The sequence below is a fragment of the Macaca fascicularis genome, chromosome 15 (genome assembly GCF_037993035.2).
Source record: "Macaca fascicularis isolate 582-1 chromosome 15, T2T-MFA8v1.1".
NCBI lineage: Eukaryota > Metazoa > Chordata > Mammalia > Primates > Cercopithecidae > Macaca > Macaca fascicularis.
The window spans coordinates 123,226,371-123,240,030 of record NC_088389.1 but is presented as its reverse complement, the minus strand read 5'-3'; the positions used below and the strand labels follow the sequence as shown (position 1 = coordinate 123,240,030).

At 53.4% G+C, this 13,660-nt stretch overlaps 1 protein-coding gene across 25 annotated transcripts in view; it reads right to left on the bottom strand.

Annotated features, from left to right (window-relative positions):
• The window catches only part of FGD3 (FYVE, RhoGEF and PH domain containing 3), an 88,865-nt gene that overhangs the window by 57,331 nt on the left and 17,874 nt on the right, over positions 1-13,660 (bottom strand). For 7 of the 25 annotated variants that reach the window (XR_012424906.1, XR_012424903.1, XR_012424908.1 and 4 more), the window contains exons 2-3: positions 1,385-1,552; positions 95-596 (exon numbers count right to left, since the gene is read on the bottom strand). Coding sequence is in view for 18 of the 25 variants with exons in the window: in XM_045372976.2 (XP_045228911.2) it covers positions 95-547 (453 nt within the window). In the remaining 7 variants the exon portion in view is untranslated. Of the gene's footprint in view, positions 1-94; positions 597-1,384; positions 1,553-2,041; positions 2,327-10,640; positions 13,056-13,660 lie in introns of those variants that run through there. The other 18 variants (XR_012424902.1, XR_012424907.1, XM_065530815.1 and 15 more) reach the window with 9 other exon arrangements.

Below are 13,660 nucleotides of genomic sequence, written 5' to 3'. Positions count from 1 at the left end.
AAACAAGGTGTAGGGTGACGCCCACTAAAAATCTCAAAACCCTCCCAAGGAAAGGCCTGCAGCCTGCAGCGGGGACAGAGAAGGGGAAGCCTACCTGGGCCAGGCCGGCGTCCTCGTCAGCCTTCTGGGGGGTGTTCTCAGGGTCAGGTTCCTCACCCACGTCGCTGTCGGCCTCCTCCTGGGGGGTGACCTTCGGGACCTGGCTGTCCAGGGTCATCTCTGGGTGTGCCCCCAGCACAGTGGGGCTTGGGCCAGCCTCCAAGCCCTCCTCGCAGGGGAAGTTCTCTCCAGCCACACTGGAGGATGGACTGTCGATCCCGCTGTCCCGGTTGGGGATCTTTAAGCTACCACTCTGCTCTCCCGTGGGGCCCGTGTCTAGAGAGCCGTCCCCTGCTGCAGCTGGGCTGCCAGGATCCCCACAGTGGGCCCTGGGCCCGACGGGGAGCGCTTGGAGCTTCCCCAGGGAGGAACTGCCAGGTCCAGTATCTGGCACCCCTAGGGCAGCAATGGGTCCTGGAGGGGTTGAGGACCCCCTGCCTGACTCCATCCTTAAAGCTGAGGTCACTGGGCTCAGGTGGAGGCTGGCCAGGGGTTTCCTGTAGGGGAGAAACAAGACAGAGTCAGTGCTAGCCAGGCATGGACCAGCCCCCTCAGGTGCAAACCCCAAATGCAGCCCCCAGGCAGTACCCTCTACCCCCACCCAAAGCCTCGAGCAGGTGGGCTGGGGGCTGTGTGTGAAGTGTGAATACCCTGGTCAGCTTCAGTTGGGTCTTGTACAGACAGGCTTTTAGAGAACAGAAAGTGGAAAACATTTTCTTTTAAAATTAAGTTTCTTCTGCATAAAAAAAAAAGTAACCCTGTGGTGTGAAGCTATCTGCTGTTCAATAAATTCAAATAGATGCTCAAGGTAGTGACCATAACCAACAGGAACACAGTGGCTTCTGTTTATAGCGCATCCGTGGTGCTTTTCAATCCTCTGATACTCCCAGGATGTGAGGCCAGTGTCCTCCTCCTCCTCCTCCTCCCCACCACTGCCTGCTGGACAGGTCAGAAAACAGCCCCCAGGGGTCCACTATCTCCCTCAGGGGAGGGCTGGGGCAGGAGGTGGGTCTCACCAGAGGATGTGGACCAAGGTCTTTGCCCCAAAACTCCTCCTCCCTCCTGTGCACTGGAGCCACCTCCCACTGGCCCACCACACCTCTCATGGACCAAATTCAAGTGTCAATTCTAAGTGCACAGAGAATTCACCGGGCGCCTCTGAGGAGAAGCAAAGGTGAGATGGGCCTAGAGGGAAACTGTCATCCCTCAAAATCATCCTCTTGAACCCAAGACGCAGCTGCCGAGGAGCCTAGGGGCTGCAAGCGGCGGTCACTTATCTCCATACCTGATGCCACCAGCCTCTCCGAGGAGGGTGCTGAGGGTTGGCAGGCACAGGCGCCTGGCTCCGCGCTGGGGTCTGGGATTGGCCGGCAGGGGCTCGCACACGGTAGATGGTTTCCTTGAAAATCTTTTCCTTGCCCAGCAGGTTCAAAGTAGAGCCATTTAGGAGGTACTGAAAAGACATTAGAAGAGAAAGAAAACCACCTTCTCCAACTGGCATTTGGAGCAGCCAGAGGCCCGGCTCTAGGGGGGTGTGGAGGAGGGAAGCTCTATGCCACCGACCAGCAGAGTGGATCCCAGGACTGGGGCATGGCAGTCTGCACAGCCATATCCTCAGCCCCCAGGCTGGCACACAACACCTCCAAAGGGTGGGGCCTGCACCAGCAGCCATTCACTGTGGGGTGGGCAGTGTCTTGCTCGGCTGGAAACTCTGGGGTCAGGGCTGAGCTTGTCCCTGGCCATGTAGCATCCTGCGGCCCAGGGGAAGGGTCACCTGGAAGGTGCAGGCACTGTCCAGTGTGAGGCGAGCCGGTGGGCATCGCCAGGCCCCTCCCCAGCCCACACTTCACACCCTCCCCCAGGCACACACAGAGAGGCTCCCTCAAACACTCACACCGATGGGCTGGTTCACACTCACTCACACACACGCACTCACACTCACACTTAGATATTCCTCTGCCAGCAGCTTTTCATGCTCCTGCCTCACTTACAAAGCAGAATAAAGACGAGGCGGTGAAGAAACAGGCTTCACACAGTGACAAGCACACCGTGAGCCAGCCCTGGCTGCCTTGAGCAGGCAGCTGTGCCTCTGGGCAGGGTGTGACGCAGGCCTGGGCTCTGGCAGCGTCCCAGTGGCTGTGGATGCCAACCAGCTCCACGGTGGAGCACCTCCACCCCGCACAGGCTCCTGAGTGCTCGCTCTCTTGGGGCAAAACCACTTTTGAGTGGATGTTTCTTTAAATGACTCCAGAATCACTCAGGTGGGCATTTATGATTGGCTACTGCCGCATTCCTAACGAATTCAATGGGGGGCAATATTAAGATTTCTGAACAGAAAATACATGTTTTGCCGCATTCTTCTCATAGCACAAGAGATAAACTCAGGTTTCCAGAGGTCAAACGTGGCACAGCAATAAAAATACACCGGATGGAATGTGAGCTGCGCTCAGCCTCAGTGTGTTCAAAGGTAGCTGTCTGGCAAGACAGAGCCTGGTTCAACCCCATCTCAGGGGAATTAGGGTTCTGGTCGGGATGGAGTAATAGAAACCAGATTTACTCTCACCTGGAACAACAACAACAAACATGGACAAAACCTACGAAAGAGGTTTACAAGGCTCTACACAAAGCAATAAAACACCGTGGTCCCCGAGAGACGGGAATGAATGAGGTGAGCCCTCCTATTGTCCCAGCTCACTGCCCAGAGACCATTTCTGGACCATGGATCAGGGAAGGGGAGCCCTATGGGGCCCAGTGGACTCTCTGAGTTGAAAAGACAAAACTGGGAGGCCCAGAAGACTGAGGTGGCCAGAGTCCACAGCATGGCGCCCCGAAGAGGAGAGAACTGCACACAGAGAGAGAACCTGGAGATCTCAGAGGGACCCCTCAAGGACCGTTCGGCATGTGTATAGCGGGGAGAGCACATGAGGCCAGAGTAAGAACTGCCTGCAAGGACCACAGGGAGCTTTCACAGGGCAGGAACACGCCTGTGCCCACCAGCCAGCCCGAAAAACCCCACAGTTCACGGGGCATTGCATTGAATACTCAGAGGGTCTTGCTTCAGGAACGATGGATAATTAGCCCTGCAGTGATCACTGCTCTGGTCCCACCTAGCAAATATTAACAAACCTTAACAGGAAGTCCACATGTTTACACAACTGCATCCCTGAACAAAGCTAAAAAATATAGAACTACAAAAATATGTAGTGCACGGCAAGGTAAAATTCCCATAGTCTGGCATCTAATCAAAAATCACCAGGCATAGACCGGGCACAGTGGCTCACACCTGTAATCCCAGAACTTTGGGAGGCCAAGGCAGATGGATCACTTGAGGTCGGGAGTTCGAGACCAGCCTGGCCAACATGGAGAAACCCCCTCTCTACTAAAAATACAAAAATCAGCCAGGCATGGTAGTGCGTGCCTATAATCCCAGCTGCTCAGGAGGCTGAGGCAGGAGAATTGCTTGAACCCAGGAGGCGGATGTTGCGGTGAGCTGAGATTGTGCAACTGTACTCTAGCCTGGGCGACAGAGCAAGACTCTGTTTCAAAAAGAAAAAAAAAAAAAAAAGAAAAAAAAATTACCAGGCATAAAAGGGACTATACATAATGAAGAGAAAAAATTCAATATAAACACATAACTAACACAGATGTTAGAATCAGCAAAAAGGGACATTCAAAACTGCTATCATGTCTGTGTCCTACTATGTTCCAAAATCCAGTAGAGACATGGAGGATGTAAGAAGGCCCACATTAAACTTCCAGAGATGAAAACTACAAAGTGTGAGACCAAAAACACACTGGAAGGAATTAACAACCAATTCAACATTGTAGAAGAAAAACTAGTGAATTTGAAGAGACAAGAACAGAAACTACCCAAAATGAAACATACACACACAGAGAAAACTGAGCAACAGCGAAATGTGGGAAAACTTCAAGTAGTGTAATACATGTGTAATTGGAGTCTCAAAAAGGGGTGGACAGAAAAAATATTTGAGGAAATAATGACAAGTTTTCTAGATTTGATGGAAGCTATAAATCTACACATCTAAGCAGCTCAGTATAAAGTAAGCACAAAAAATCCTTGTAGTTAAAACTTTTCCCACATAGAGAACTTCAGGCGCAGAGATCTTCACTGGTGAATTCTACAAACATTTCAGGAAAATAATGATGCTAATTCTAAACCTACATCTAATGATCTTTCAGACCATTTTTTTTTTTTTTTTTTTTTTGAGATGGAGTCTCACTCTGTCGCCCAGGCTAGAATTCAGTGGCACAATCTATGTTCACTGCAACCTCCGCCTCCTGGGCTGGGTTCAAGTGATTCTCCCACCTCAGCCTCCTGAGTAGCTGGGATTACAGGCACCCACCACCACGCTTGGCTAATTTTTGTATTTTTTTTTAGTAGAGATAGGTTTTCACCATGTTGGCCAGGCTGGTGTCGAACTCCTGACCTCTAGTGATCCTCCCACCTCAGCCTCCCAAAGTGCTGGGATTACAGGCATGAGCCACCACGTCCAGCCAGATCTTTCAGACCAGTTTTAAAAAGAGAGTAGAATGCAGATGAATCTAGAAATAATTATGCTGAACAAAAGGAGCCAAAGAAGACCTACAGTGTTTTCTCATTACTACGGAATTCTAGGAAGTGCAAAGTAGCCTATGGTGCTAGGAAGCAGATCATTGGGTGCCTGGAAGGAAGGGGAGGGGCTATGGGATTGGCGTGGGGAAGGGGGGTGAATGGGGAGGGGACTGGAGGTGACTGGGGGGTGAGGGGGCTGGTGGGGTGGAGGGTGCTTACAAAAGAGCACAAGAGCTTTGAGGGATGTTGCACACATACTCATTACCTTGATTGTGGTGATAATTTCACAAGCATACCCCATGTCAAAGTTTATCCAACTGTACACTTTAAACATATGCATCAATGGTATGCCAAGTATACCTCACAGGGCTGATCAAGAAAATGTCACCCTAGCCAGGTATGGTCGGGGGCTCCTGTAATCCCAGCTACTAGAAAAGGCTGAGGCAGGAGAATCACTTGAACCCGGGAGGTGGAGGTTGCAATGAACAGAGATCTCGCCACTGCACTCCAGCCTGGGGGACAGAGCCAGACTCTGTCTCAAAAAAAAGAAAAAAAAGGAAAAGAAAAATCCCACCCTTATCGCCTTTGAACTGTACAAACTTGGTGAACTTCAGACATTCCTGAGCATCATTTTCCTTACCACAGAAGGGAGGATGGATCTTGAGGAGAGGTGAGGAGGTGTGTGGTTGCAGCCTGGGAGGCTCAAGCAGCCCGGCCCCCGGACATCCTGTCCAGAGGAGAGAGGTGCACTGTGCTTATCGGAGGCCCTTAAATCACTCCGGTCTTGGAAGGGCTTTTGTCCAAGAGCAGAAGAACCAAAACAAATGAAGGACACTCACCTCCAGCTTTGCGTTTGCAACTCTGCATTGCCAACACCTGTGTTATGGATCCTGTCGGTCCCCCCAATTCACACACTGAAGTCCTAGCCCCCAGTAACTCAAAATGAAGACATGTTTGGAGACAGGGTCTTTACAAAGGAAATCAAATTAAAAGTGAGGCTTTTAGGGTGCCCTTGGTGGGGGCAACCTGGGTTGAGGAGCCCCTAATTGTCACTTCACTTCCTTCTATTCTGTTGCAGGGACTTTCTTTTTTTTTTTTTTGAGACAGAGTCTTGTTCTGTCACTCAGGCTGGAGTGCAGTGGTGCGATCTCGGCTCACTGCAAGCTCCGCCTCCCGGGTTCATGCCATTCTCCTGCCTCAACCTCCCGAGTAGCTGGGACTACAGGCACCTGCCACCATGCCTGGCTAATTTTTTTTTTTTTTTTTTGTATTTTTAGTAGAGACAGGGTTTCACTGTGTTAGCCAGGATAGTCTCGATCTCCTGACCTCGTGATCCACCCGCCTCGGCCTCCCAAAGTGCTGGGATTACAGGCATGAACCACTGTACCCGGCCCAGTTGCAGGGACTTTTTACAGAGTATGTGTTGTTTTAAAATAAAAGAGGTAATGAGAACAGACAAACAAAGCTGGATAGAGGGGCAGGAGAGGGAGGAGCCACTTTGGGAAGTGTAGCTGGGCAGAGCCCCTCTGCGGCCAAAGGCTTTACCAGCAGCAACCCTCCTGGGCTGGTGTGGCCACTGCCTGGCCTTCAAAGCAAGGTGCACACATGCATATACAAGCGTACATGTGTACATACATACACATGTGTGCACATGTATGCTGAAAAATAAAAAGACCTTTATCTGAGGAATGCCAGCCCCTTTATATAATCAGGCGTCGAGAGGCGCCGGAATGCAACACAGTCACGTGTCACTCCCCATCGAGCAAAATGGGTCCCTCCTGAAACCACTTGCTATGCAGGCTCTAGACTAACAGATGCCAAGTAACCCTAAAATGCCACATTCCCTGTAGTTCAACAGTGACTGGCCAACCACTAACCAGTGTTATTTCTGTGAACCAATGAGAGTTCCTGATGAACAACGGTCACCACCCCCTCTCCTGATTCATCCTTTCTTTAAACACTTGAGCCTCTCTTTTGTTCTCCAGACATTCCCTGAAGCAACTTGGAAGTGTCTCCCTGGCTGCAGTCCTCAACCTTGTGCTTGAATAAACTCTCTTTAGACTATATTGTGATTCTCTTGATTATTTTAGGTTGACAATGCATACACACATATAATACAAGTACACCCATGCACACCCATGCACAGGGTCAGTGCTGAGCCCTTTCTCACATTTGCAGGGGACATTTCAGTCCTTCATATGAGGAAGCCGAGGCTCAGACAGGCTGGCCCTGGCACACAGGTGCTGGAAGCCTGTGTGTTTGGGTCACTCTGATCCACCCAGGGCTATGCCTACGTTTCCACAGGGGCATTGAGGGAGCCGAGGTCAGTTCTCTGTACCCCACCACCTCAGCTCTCCTTTTAGGAAGCCCTGAGCCGCCTGAGGTGAGCAAGGCTGGAGCTGCTGACCCAGGTGAGCCATGCCCACTGTGGACTCAGCCAGGAAACAGGTCCCAGACACTCGGGGCTGCCACCACCTAGCACGAGGAAATCCACAAACCTGAAAAAATTAAGAATGCCCCAGAATCCAGGGCATCCTAGAACTGTTCATGTGTCTCCATCACAGCAGCCAGTGAGCAGGGGGTGAAGTGCTCTGGCCCCGCCCCATGTCCCTCCACAGTGCGGCGGCCCCCCCAGATGGGCAGGGCTGGTCCCACAGATGGGCCACCAGTCTGCCTACCACCCAGCTCTACCTGCCACCAGATGTCCCTTCCTGGGGGCCGTGAGGGAGTCCCCTCCCCTCTGAAAGAAACCCACCACGGCACCTGTCCACTGGGCTGCCTGGCACCTAGCAGGCAGGGACCTCCCCTGTCCTGTCGCTGGAGTGGCCCAGTGGCCCCCGGCACACAGAAGGCTCCATAACAACGGCATGTTATGTGGGGGGAGCAACAAACGTGTTAGTGGTGGTTTTTAAACTGCCATATATTCTTTGACGCCCCTTCAATATAAAAGCGGACTCTGACATCCCTCCCCTAAATACAGAGGCCCTAAGAGACTCGCTGTAACTAGAGAGGGCAGCATACGGGAGACCAGGTCAGGAGGGAAGACAGCTCCAGGCTCTTGTCCTTGGAAACCAGCGCCTCGCTGTGAGGGAGCCCGGGCCACGTAGAGAGGCATGCGGAGGCATCCCTGCCAACAGCAAGTGGCAGCCAGGCCTGAAGCCTTTGGGGGAAGCCTTTGCAATGGGTCCCAGCCCTGTGGGCGAGAGCTGCCTGCTGCACCCAGGTGGCCCAGAATCATGAGGGATGATGACAAGATCTCCCTTGAGCGTTACCCTGCAATAGAGAATCCAGGCAATACTGTAAGTGCCTCCAGGTGATACAATAAACCATGTGTACTGCCCATGTCTGCTGGTCCCCATATGGCTTCTCCCTGGCTTAACTTCAGTGCCTTGAGGTCCCAAACCCACTGAGGCCACCCACAGTGAGCAAGGCCCAGGGCACCCTGGCCATGCCCAGGTGTAATGGCTGATGGCAATCAATTAAAGCCACCAGGCTGGGTGCAGTGGCTCACACCCGCAATCCCAGCACTTTGGGAGGCCGAGGCACTTTGGGAGACCTCCACCTGAGGTCAGGAGTTCGAGACCAGATTGACCAATATGGTGAAACCTCATCTCTACTAAAAATACAAAAATTAGCTGGGCGTGATGGCTTGCACCTGTAAGCTACTCTGGAGGCTGAGACACGAGAATTGCTTGTACCCATGAGGCGGAGGTTGCAGTGAGGAGATCGCACCACTGCACTTCAGCCTGGGCCACAGAGCAAGACTCCGTGTCAAAATAAATAAACAAATAAATTAAAGCCACTTTGTGACCCAGAGGTGCCTGGAAGCACAGAGTAATTACCTTGGGGTCTCAGCCTGGGAAATGCCCTGTCTGCTGTGGGCGTGGATAGAGGGGGCGTCTCCATTATCTCTGCTGAGAACTCAGTGAGGTGCCACATGCTCCTGAATTGGGGTGGGGGTCAGAGGGACCTCGGAGAGGGCGGGAGGCGAGGGCAAGCTGAGCAGGGAGAAGAGGAGGCGGATCAATGCAGCACCTGCCCGTTTGCAGGCATGCCATGAGCAGACACTCACAAATACGGCTCACACTGCCACCTTTACACGTTACCTCTACCGTTTAAGACTGTGTGGCTCTTCATGAACCATAGCCCTGGCACGACGCTGTGACTGTGGAGTGGGAGGACAGGCTGGACAGCCTGGGACTGGGGGCTGGTGGGCAGGGGGTGTCTACCTCTCCCAAGGGTGTGGCAGCTTTTCTTAGGGCAGCCACATTTACTCCAACACCAGTTTCCAATGTGAGTCCATCAAGTCAAGAATGTTTCTCCCAAAAGTTTTGAAAGCAGGGTCTTAAACAGGTACTTGTACACCCACATACACAGCAGCATTCCCTACGATAGACAAAGGGTGAAAGCCGCTCAAGTGTCCATTCATAGATATCTGGATAAAGAAAAGGTGGCCTCTCCACAGAACAGAATCATGTTCGGCCTTAAACAGAAGGAGGCCGAGCGGAGCGCAGTGGCTCCCGCCTGTAATCCCAGCACCTTGGGAGGCCGAGGCGGGCAGATCACAAGGTCAAGAGATCGAGACCAGCCTGGTCAACATGGTGAAACCCTGTCTCTACTAAAAATACAAAAATTAGCCGGGCATGATGGCGGGCGCCTATAGTCCCAGCTACTTGGGAGGCTGAGGCAGGAAAATAGCTTGAACACGGGAGGCAGAGGTAGCAGTGAGCCGAGATCACGCCACTGCACTCCAGCCTGGCGACAGAGACTCCGTCTCATAAATAAATTAATAAATCAGGAGGAAATTCTGACCCATGACACAACAGGGGTGAACCCTGAGGACATTATGCTAAGTGAAATAAGCCAGTCACAAAGGGACAAATCCTGTGTGATTCCACCTACATGAGGTCCTTGAGGAGTCAAATTCAGAGACAGAAACCAGAATGGCGGATGCCAGGGCCAGGGGAGGGAACGGAGAGGGTTTAACAGGGACAGAGTTTCAGACTGGGAAGGTGAAGACACTCTGGAGATGGACGGCAGTGATGGTTGCACAGCAACATGAATGTGCTGAGGGCACTGTACTGATCACTTAAAAACAATGAAGGAGGCCAGGTGTGGTGGCTGACGCCTGTAATCCCAAAACTTTGAGAGGCCAAGGCCGGTGGATCACCTGAGGTCAGAAGTTCGAGACCAGCCTGACCAATATGGTAAAACCCCGTCTCTACTAAAAATACAAAAAATTAGCTTGGTGGCAGCCACCTGTAATCCCAGCTACTTGGGAAGCTGAGGCAGGAGAATCGCTTGAACCCGGGAGGTGGAGGCTGCACTGAGCCGAGATCGCGCCACTGCACTCCAGCCTGGGAGACAGTGAGACTCCATCTCAAAAAAAAAAAGAAGATGAAAGTGCTATGCTTTAGGTTACGCGTATTTTACTGCCATTTTAAAAAAGAAAACTTTTTTTAAAGGTATGGATTTCAGAAGATTTTCATGAAAAGTTTTTTGAATTCACACCAAAATGACAAGGTGCGAAGGGCAAGGCCCTGCACCAGGCCAGCCTCCTTTTCAACCTCCCTGCCCAGCTGGGGGCGTCCAGGGGGAGGTGGGATCGTTAGTGTCCCTTTCTGAGGCTGTGGAGCTCAGCCCCTGTTCACATACTCTTGCCTTCCTTCCTTGGTCCACATGCACAGCCACCGTTGCTCCTCAGAAGACTGGCACCCTGGGCAGAGGCCTCACACAGACCCCCAGGTGGGGTGGGCCCCGGGCAGGACCCACGGGTGCAGCCTCCAGGCCTGAGTCTGCGGTGCCCCCACCTGGGAGGTGGGGCTGGGGGACAGCACACCTTGTGGCACAGAATGGGGCACCCCATCCTGGAGGGCTGGGATTATTGTTAGGAGTTCAATACTTGCTTTTGGGGAAATGCAGCAACCATTTGCCTGTGGGCTACTTTCCTGAGACCAGGGACACTCACCGGCAGGCGGCAAGCTCAGAAGGAGGGAGTGGGGAAGCTCACGTGTTCATCTTACGTGTGGGGACAGAGGCACCGCAGGTGCAAGTTCGTGTCACCAGGCATCAGGCAGCTTGTCCCCAGGCCCAGACGTGGCGGCCCCCATTTCACACAGGGCCTGCCCTGCACTGTCCTTGCAGCCAGCCAGATCCAACCATGACAGTCTCATGTCCCTGTCTCCCTCCTCAGACAATGGGCCCCTTGTCACCTACCAGGACCCACAATATCTGCAGAAAAGAGAAGGCAGCACACAGGGAGAAATGTAAGGGACGAATGAAGGTCCTCGTGTCCTGCTTCCTTCCTGCCTGGCTCAGTCCCCACAGCTGATGGTCGTCCTGCCCAGGGCCAGGCAGGCACCACAGTGCCCGGCGCTGCTCTTCCTCTTGTCCTCGTTCATTGTTTTCAGCACATGCTTGCCTCCGAGCCTCCTTGTTCCACAAGCCCAGTATCATCCTTGTCTAGGTTTCACACCTGCCCAGCACTGCCCTTACTGAGAGGCCTCAGTTTCCCTATCTGTAAACAGGGCTCCGGATAGACCCATCGGGGCAGGTGGGGAGGATGCATTGGGAGCTCCCAGCACATGCAGCAGTGACTCTTGGGTCACTCTTTCAGTCCAAGGACTAACCTGGGAGTCCTCAAGGGGCGCAGACCTGTGCAGCCAGGAAGGTCAGGCCCGTCCTTGTACAGCAGTGAGGCTTCTCAGGAAAAGGTCACTTCAGCTCTAACCTCTGCACAACACGGCTGCAGGCCTCTGTGTGCGGCGCACTCAGCCTGGTGTAGCTCCGAGGGGTCTTGCACATGGGGTAGTGCTGGTTTCTGTGTAGACGCGGACCTCAGCCCCCTGAGGAGTGGAGCCGGGGCCTCCTCCGGCCTCCTGTAATAGCCCAGCTGGGGACAAACCACTTCCTCCGTTTCACACGCAGCTGGCTAGCCCCACCCGGCTCTGGGGCCACGGAGCAAGTTGTGAAGATTTGTACTGGGGCTCAGTCAGACATTTTGCAGGCTGGGGGGCCCAGGGCAAGTCAGCTCTGTGCCTCGGTTTTCTCCCTGCAAGAATGGCTGACCAGCATCCGCCCTGGGCATTGGCAAGCACTGATCTGAATGGCAGCGGCACCTGCTGAGCGCGTCCAGTCCCGAACTACAGTGAGCCCGGCACAACTCAGTCCCCACTTTACAGATGAGTGTGGCCATGCTGTGCAACCCGAACATGCCCCTGCCCCTTGGGCCCCCTCTGCACAGTGGGCACAATCACGGTGGCGTCGGGTTGTGCCGCCACTGTCGCTGGGACCCTGCCATCAGTCCACGCACCTCTTGAGGTGGCCCCGCCACTGTCCCACACTGCCAGGCACTGCACGGGGTGTGAGGAGGCTTTGGTGGGCGCGGCACTCCTTCCTCATAGCCCCATACTACACAGGCCCACATCTGCTAATATCTAAACTGCAGAGTGCGGGGGAAGCTTCTGGAGCCACACTGTGTGGGAAAGCCTAGCCCCAGGACAGGTCTGGGACCACCCTCCTCTGCTCAGGCAGAGGAAGGCTCACACTGCCCCCGGCCCCCGGCCCCCAAGGCCTGGGTGACATGAGAGGGTCTGGCCGTGGTCTCGATGCCCTGGCTGGTGCACCGCCAGCTGATGGAAAAAGGCTCCCTGTATCTGGTCAGCCTTGGACTTGGGCCCCTGCCAGACTTTGATGGGGACACAGGCAGGCACCGTTCATCTTGTGAGAGCCTGAGCCACCCCCAGATGATAGGCAACACTGTCCCAGCACTGTCCCAGGCAGTTTACAAAGGCTTTTCACACTTGCCATTTGAGGCCCATAATAACTCTGAATTTTTACACATCACGCTCCAGGAACCCAGAGAAAGACGACAGAACAAAAACAAGACACCATTCCGTGCCACCACAGCCACTTCCTGCCTTGAAAACATCCGTCTCCCTCAAATGGCTCCTGCCCTGAATGCTCCCACCACCCCAAAGTTCCACAAAACCAGTCAGATCTCAGGGCTCCGCCAAGACCTCAGGGCCAGCCCCACTCACCTGTCTTCCGAAGGCGAGCGAGTTTCTCCTCCGGGCTGAACTTCGTGCAATAGCGAAACACAACTTCCTTCTTTCTAATTTTCGCAATATGGGTCACAACATGATGGTGTATTTGCATTTCCGCATCATTCTGCTGGGGTGAGAGGAGCTTGGCTTGCTGGTTCTAGAAGGTGCAACTTGCAGGGTGGCGGGGGCAACAGCAAACAAGCATGCAATCCACAGCTCTCCACTGACCAGGCGCTCGGCTCACAGCCGCGGCAGCCGTGCTGGTTTAAAGGTTAACAGGGCTGCGCACAGAGGACCCACAACCACCACCCTCCTGCTTCTGCTGGGTGGACTATTGTGAGTAGATCTGCTGTGTAGATCTTCAGGGAGGAGGGGCCCAGCAGGGAGTGAGGGGGCCGGCCCTAGACCAGACAAGCCCAGAGTGAGCCCAGAAACACCATCAGAGGCTTCCTCAGACCCTCTTGGTTGGGAACAATGAAATGGTCACAAGTTAGAAAGTGAAGAGACCTCCAGCAAACAGATATTTCAAGATGTTTCCTGGGAGACCTGACCCGCGAGTGCTGCTCCAGCAGGCCCAGCACCTGCCCTGCTAAGCAGCCCCACCAGGAGGACACCCTCATTGTTTTAGGGAAAGAATCAATAAATAATAACACCAGGTCCTGAAAGACTTAGAGTGCAAAGTCTGACTCAATTTTAATAAAGCTTGTTAATCCAGCCTTAAATTCATTTTTTTTTTTTTAAAGCAATTTCTCAGCTGGGCATGTGGCTCATGCCTGAAATCCCAGCACTTTGGGAGGCCGAGGAGGGAGGATCACTTGAGGTCAGGGGTTTGAGACCAGTCCGGCCAACTTGGTGAAACCCCATCTCTACTAAAAATACAAAAATCAGCTGGGCGTTGTGGCGCATGCTTGTAATCCCAGCTACTAGGGAGGCTGAGGCAGGA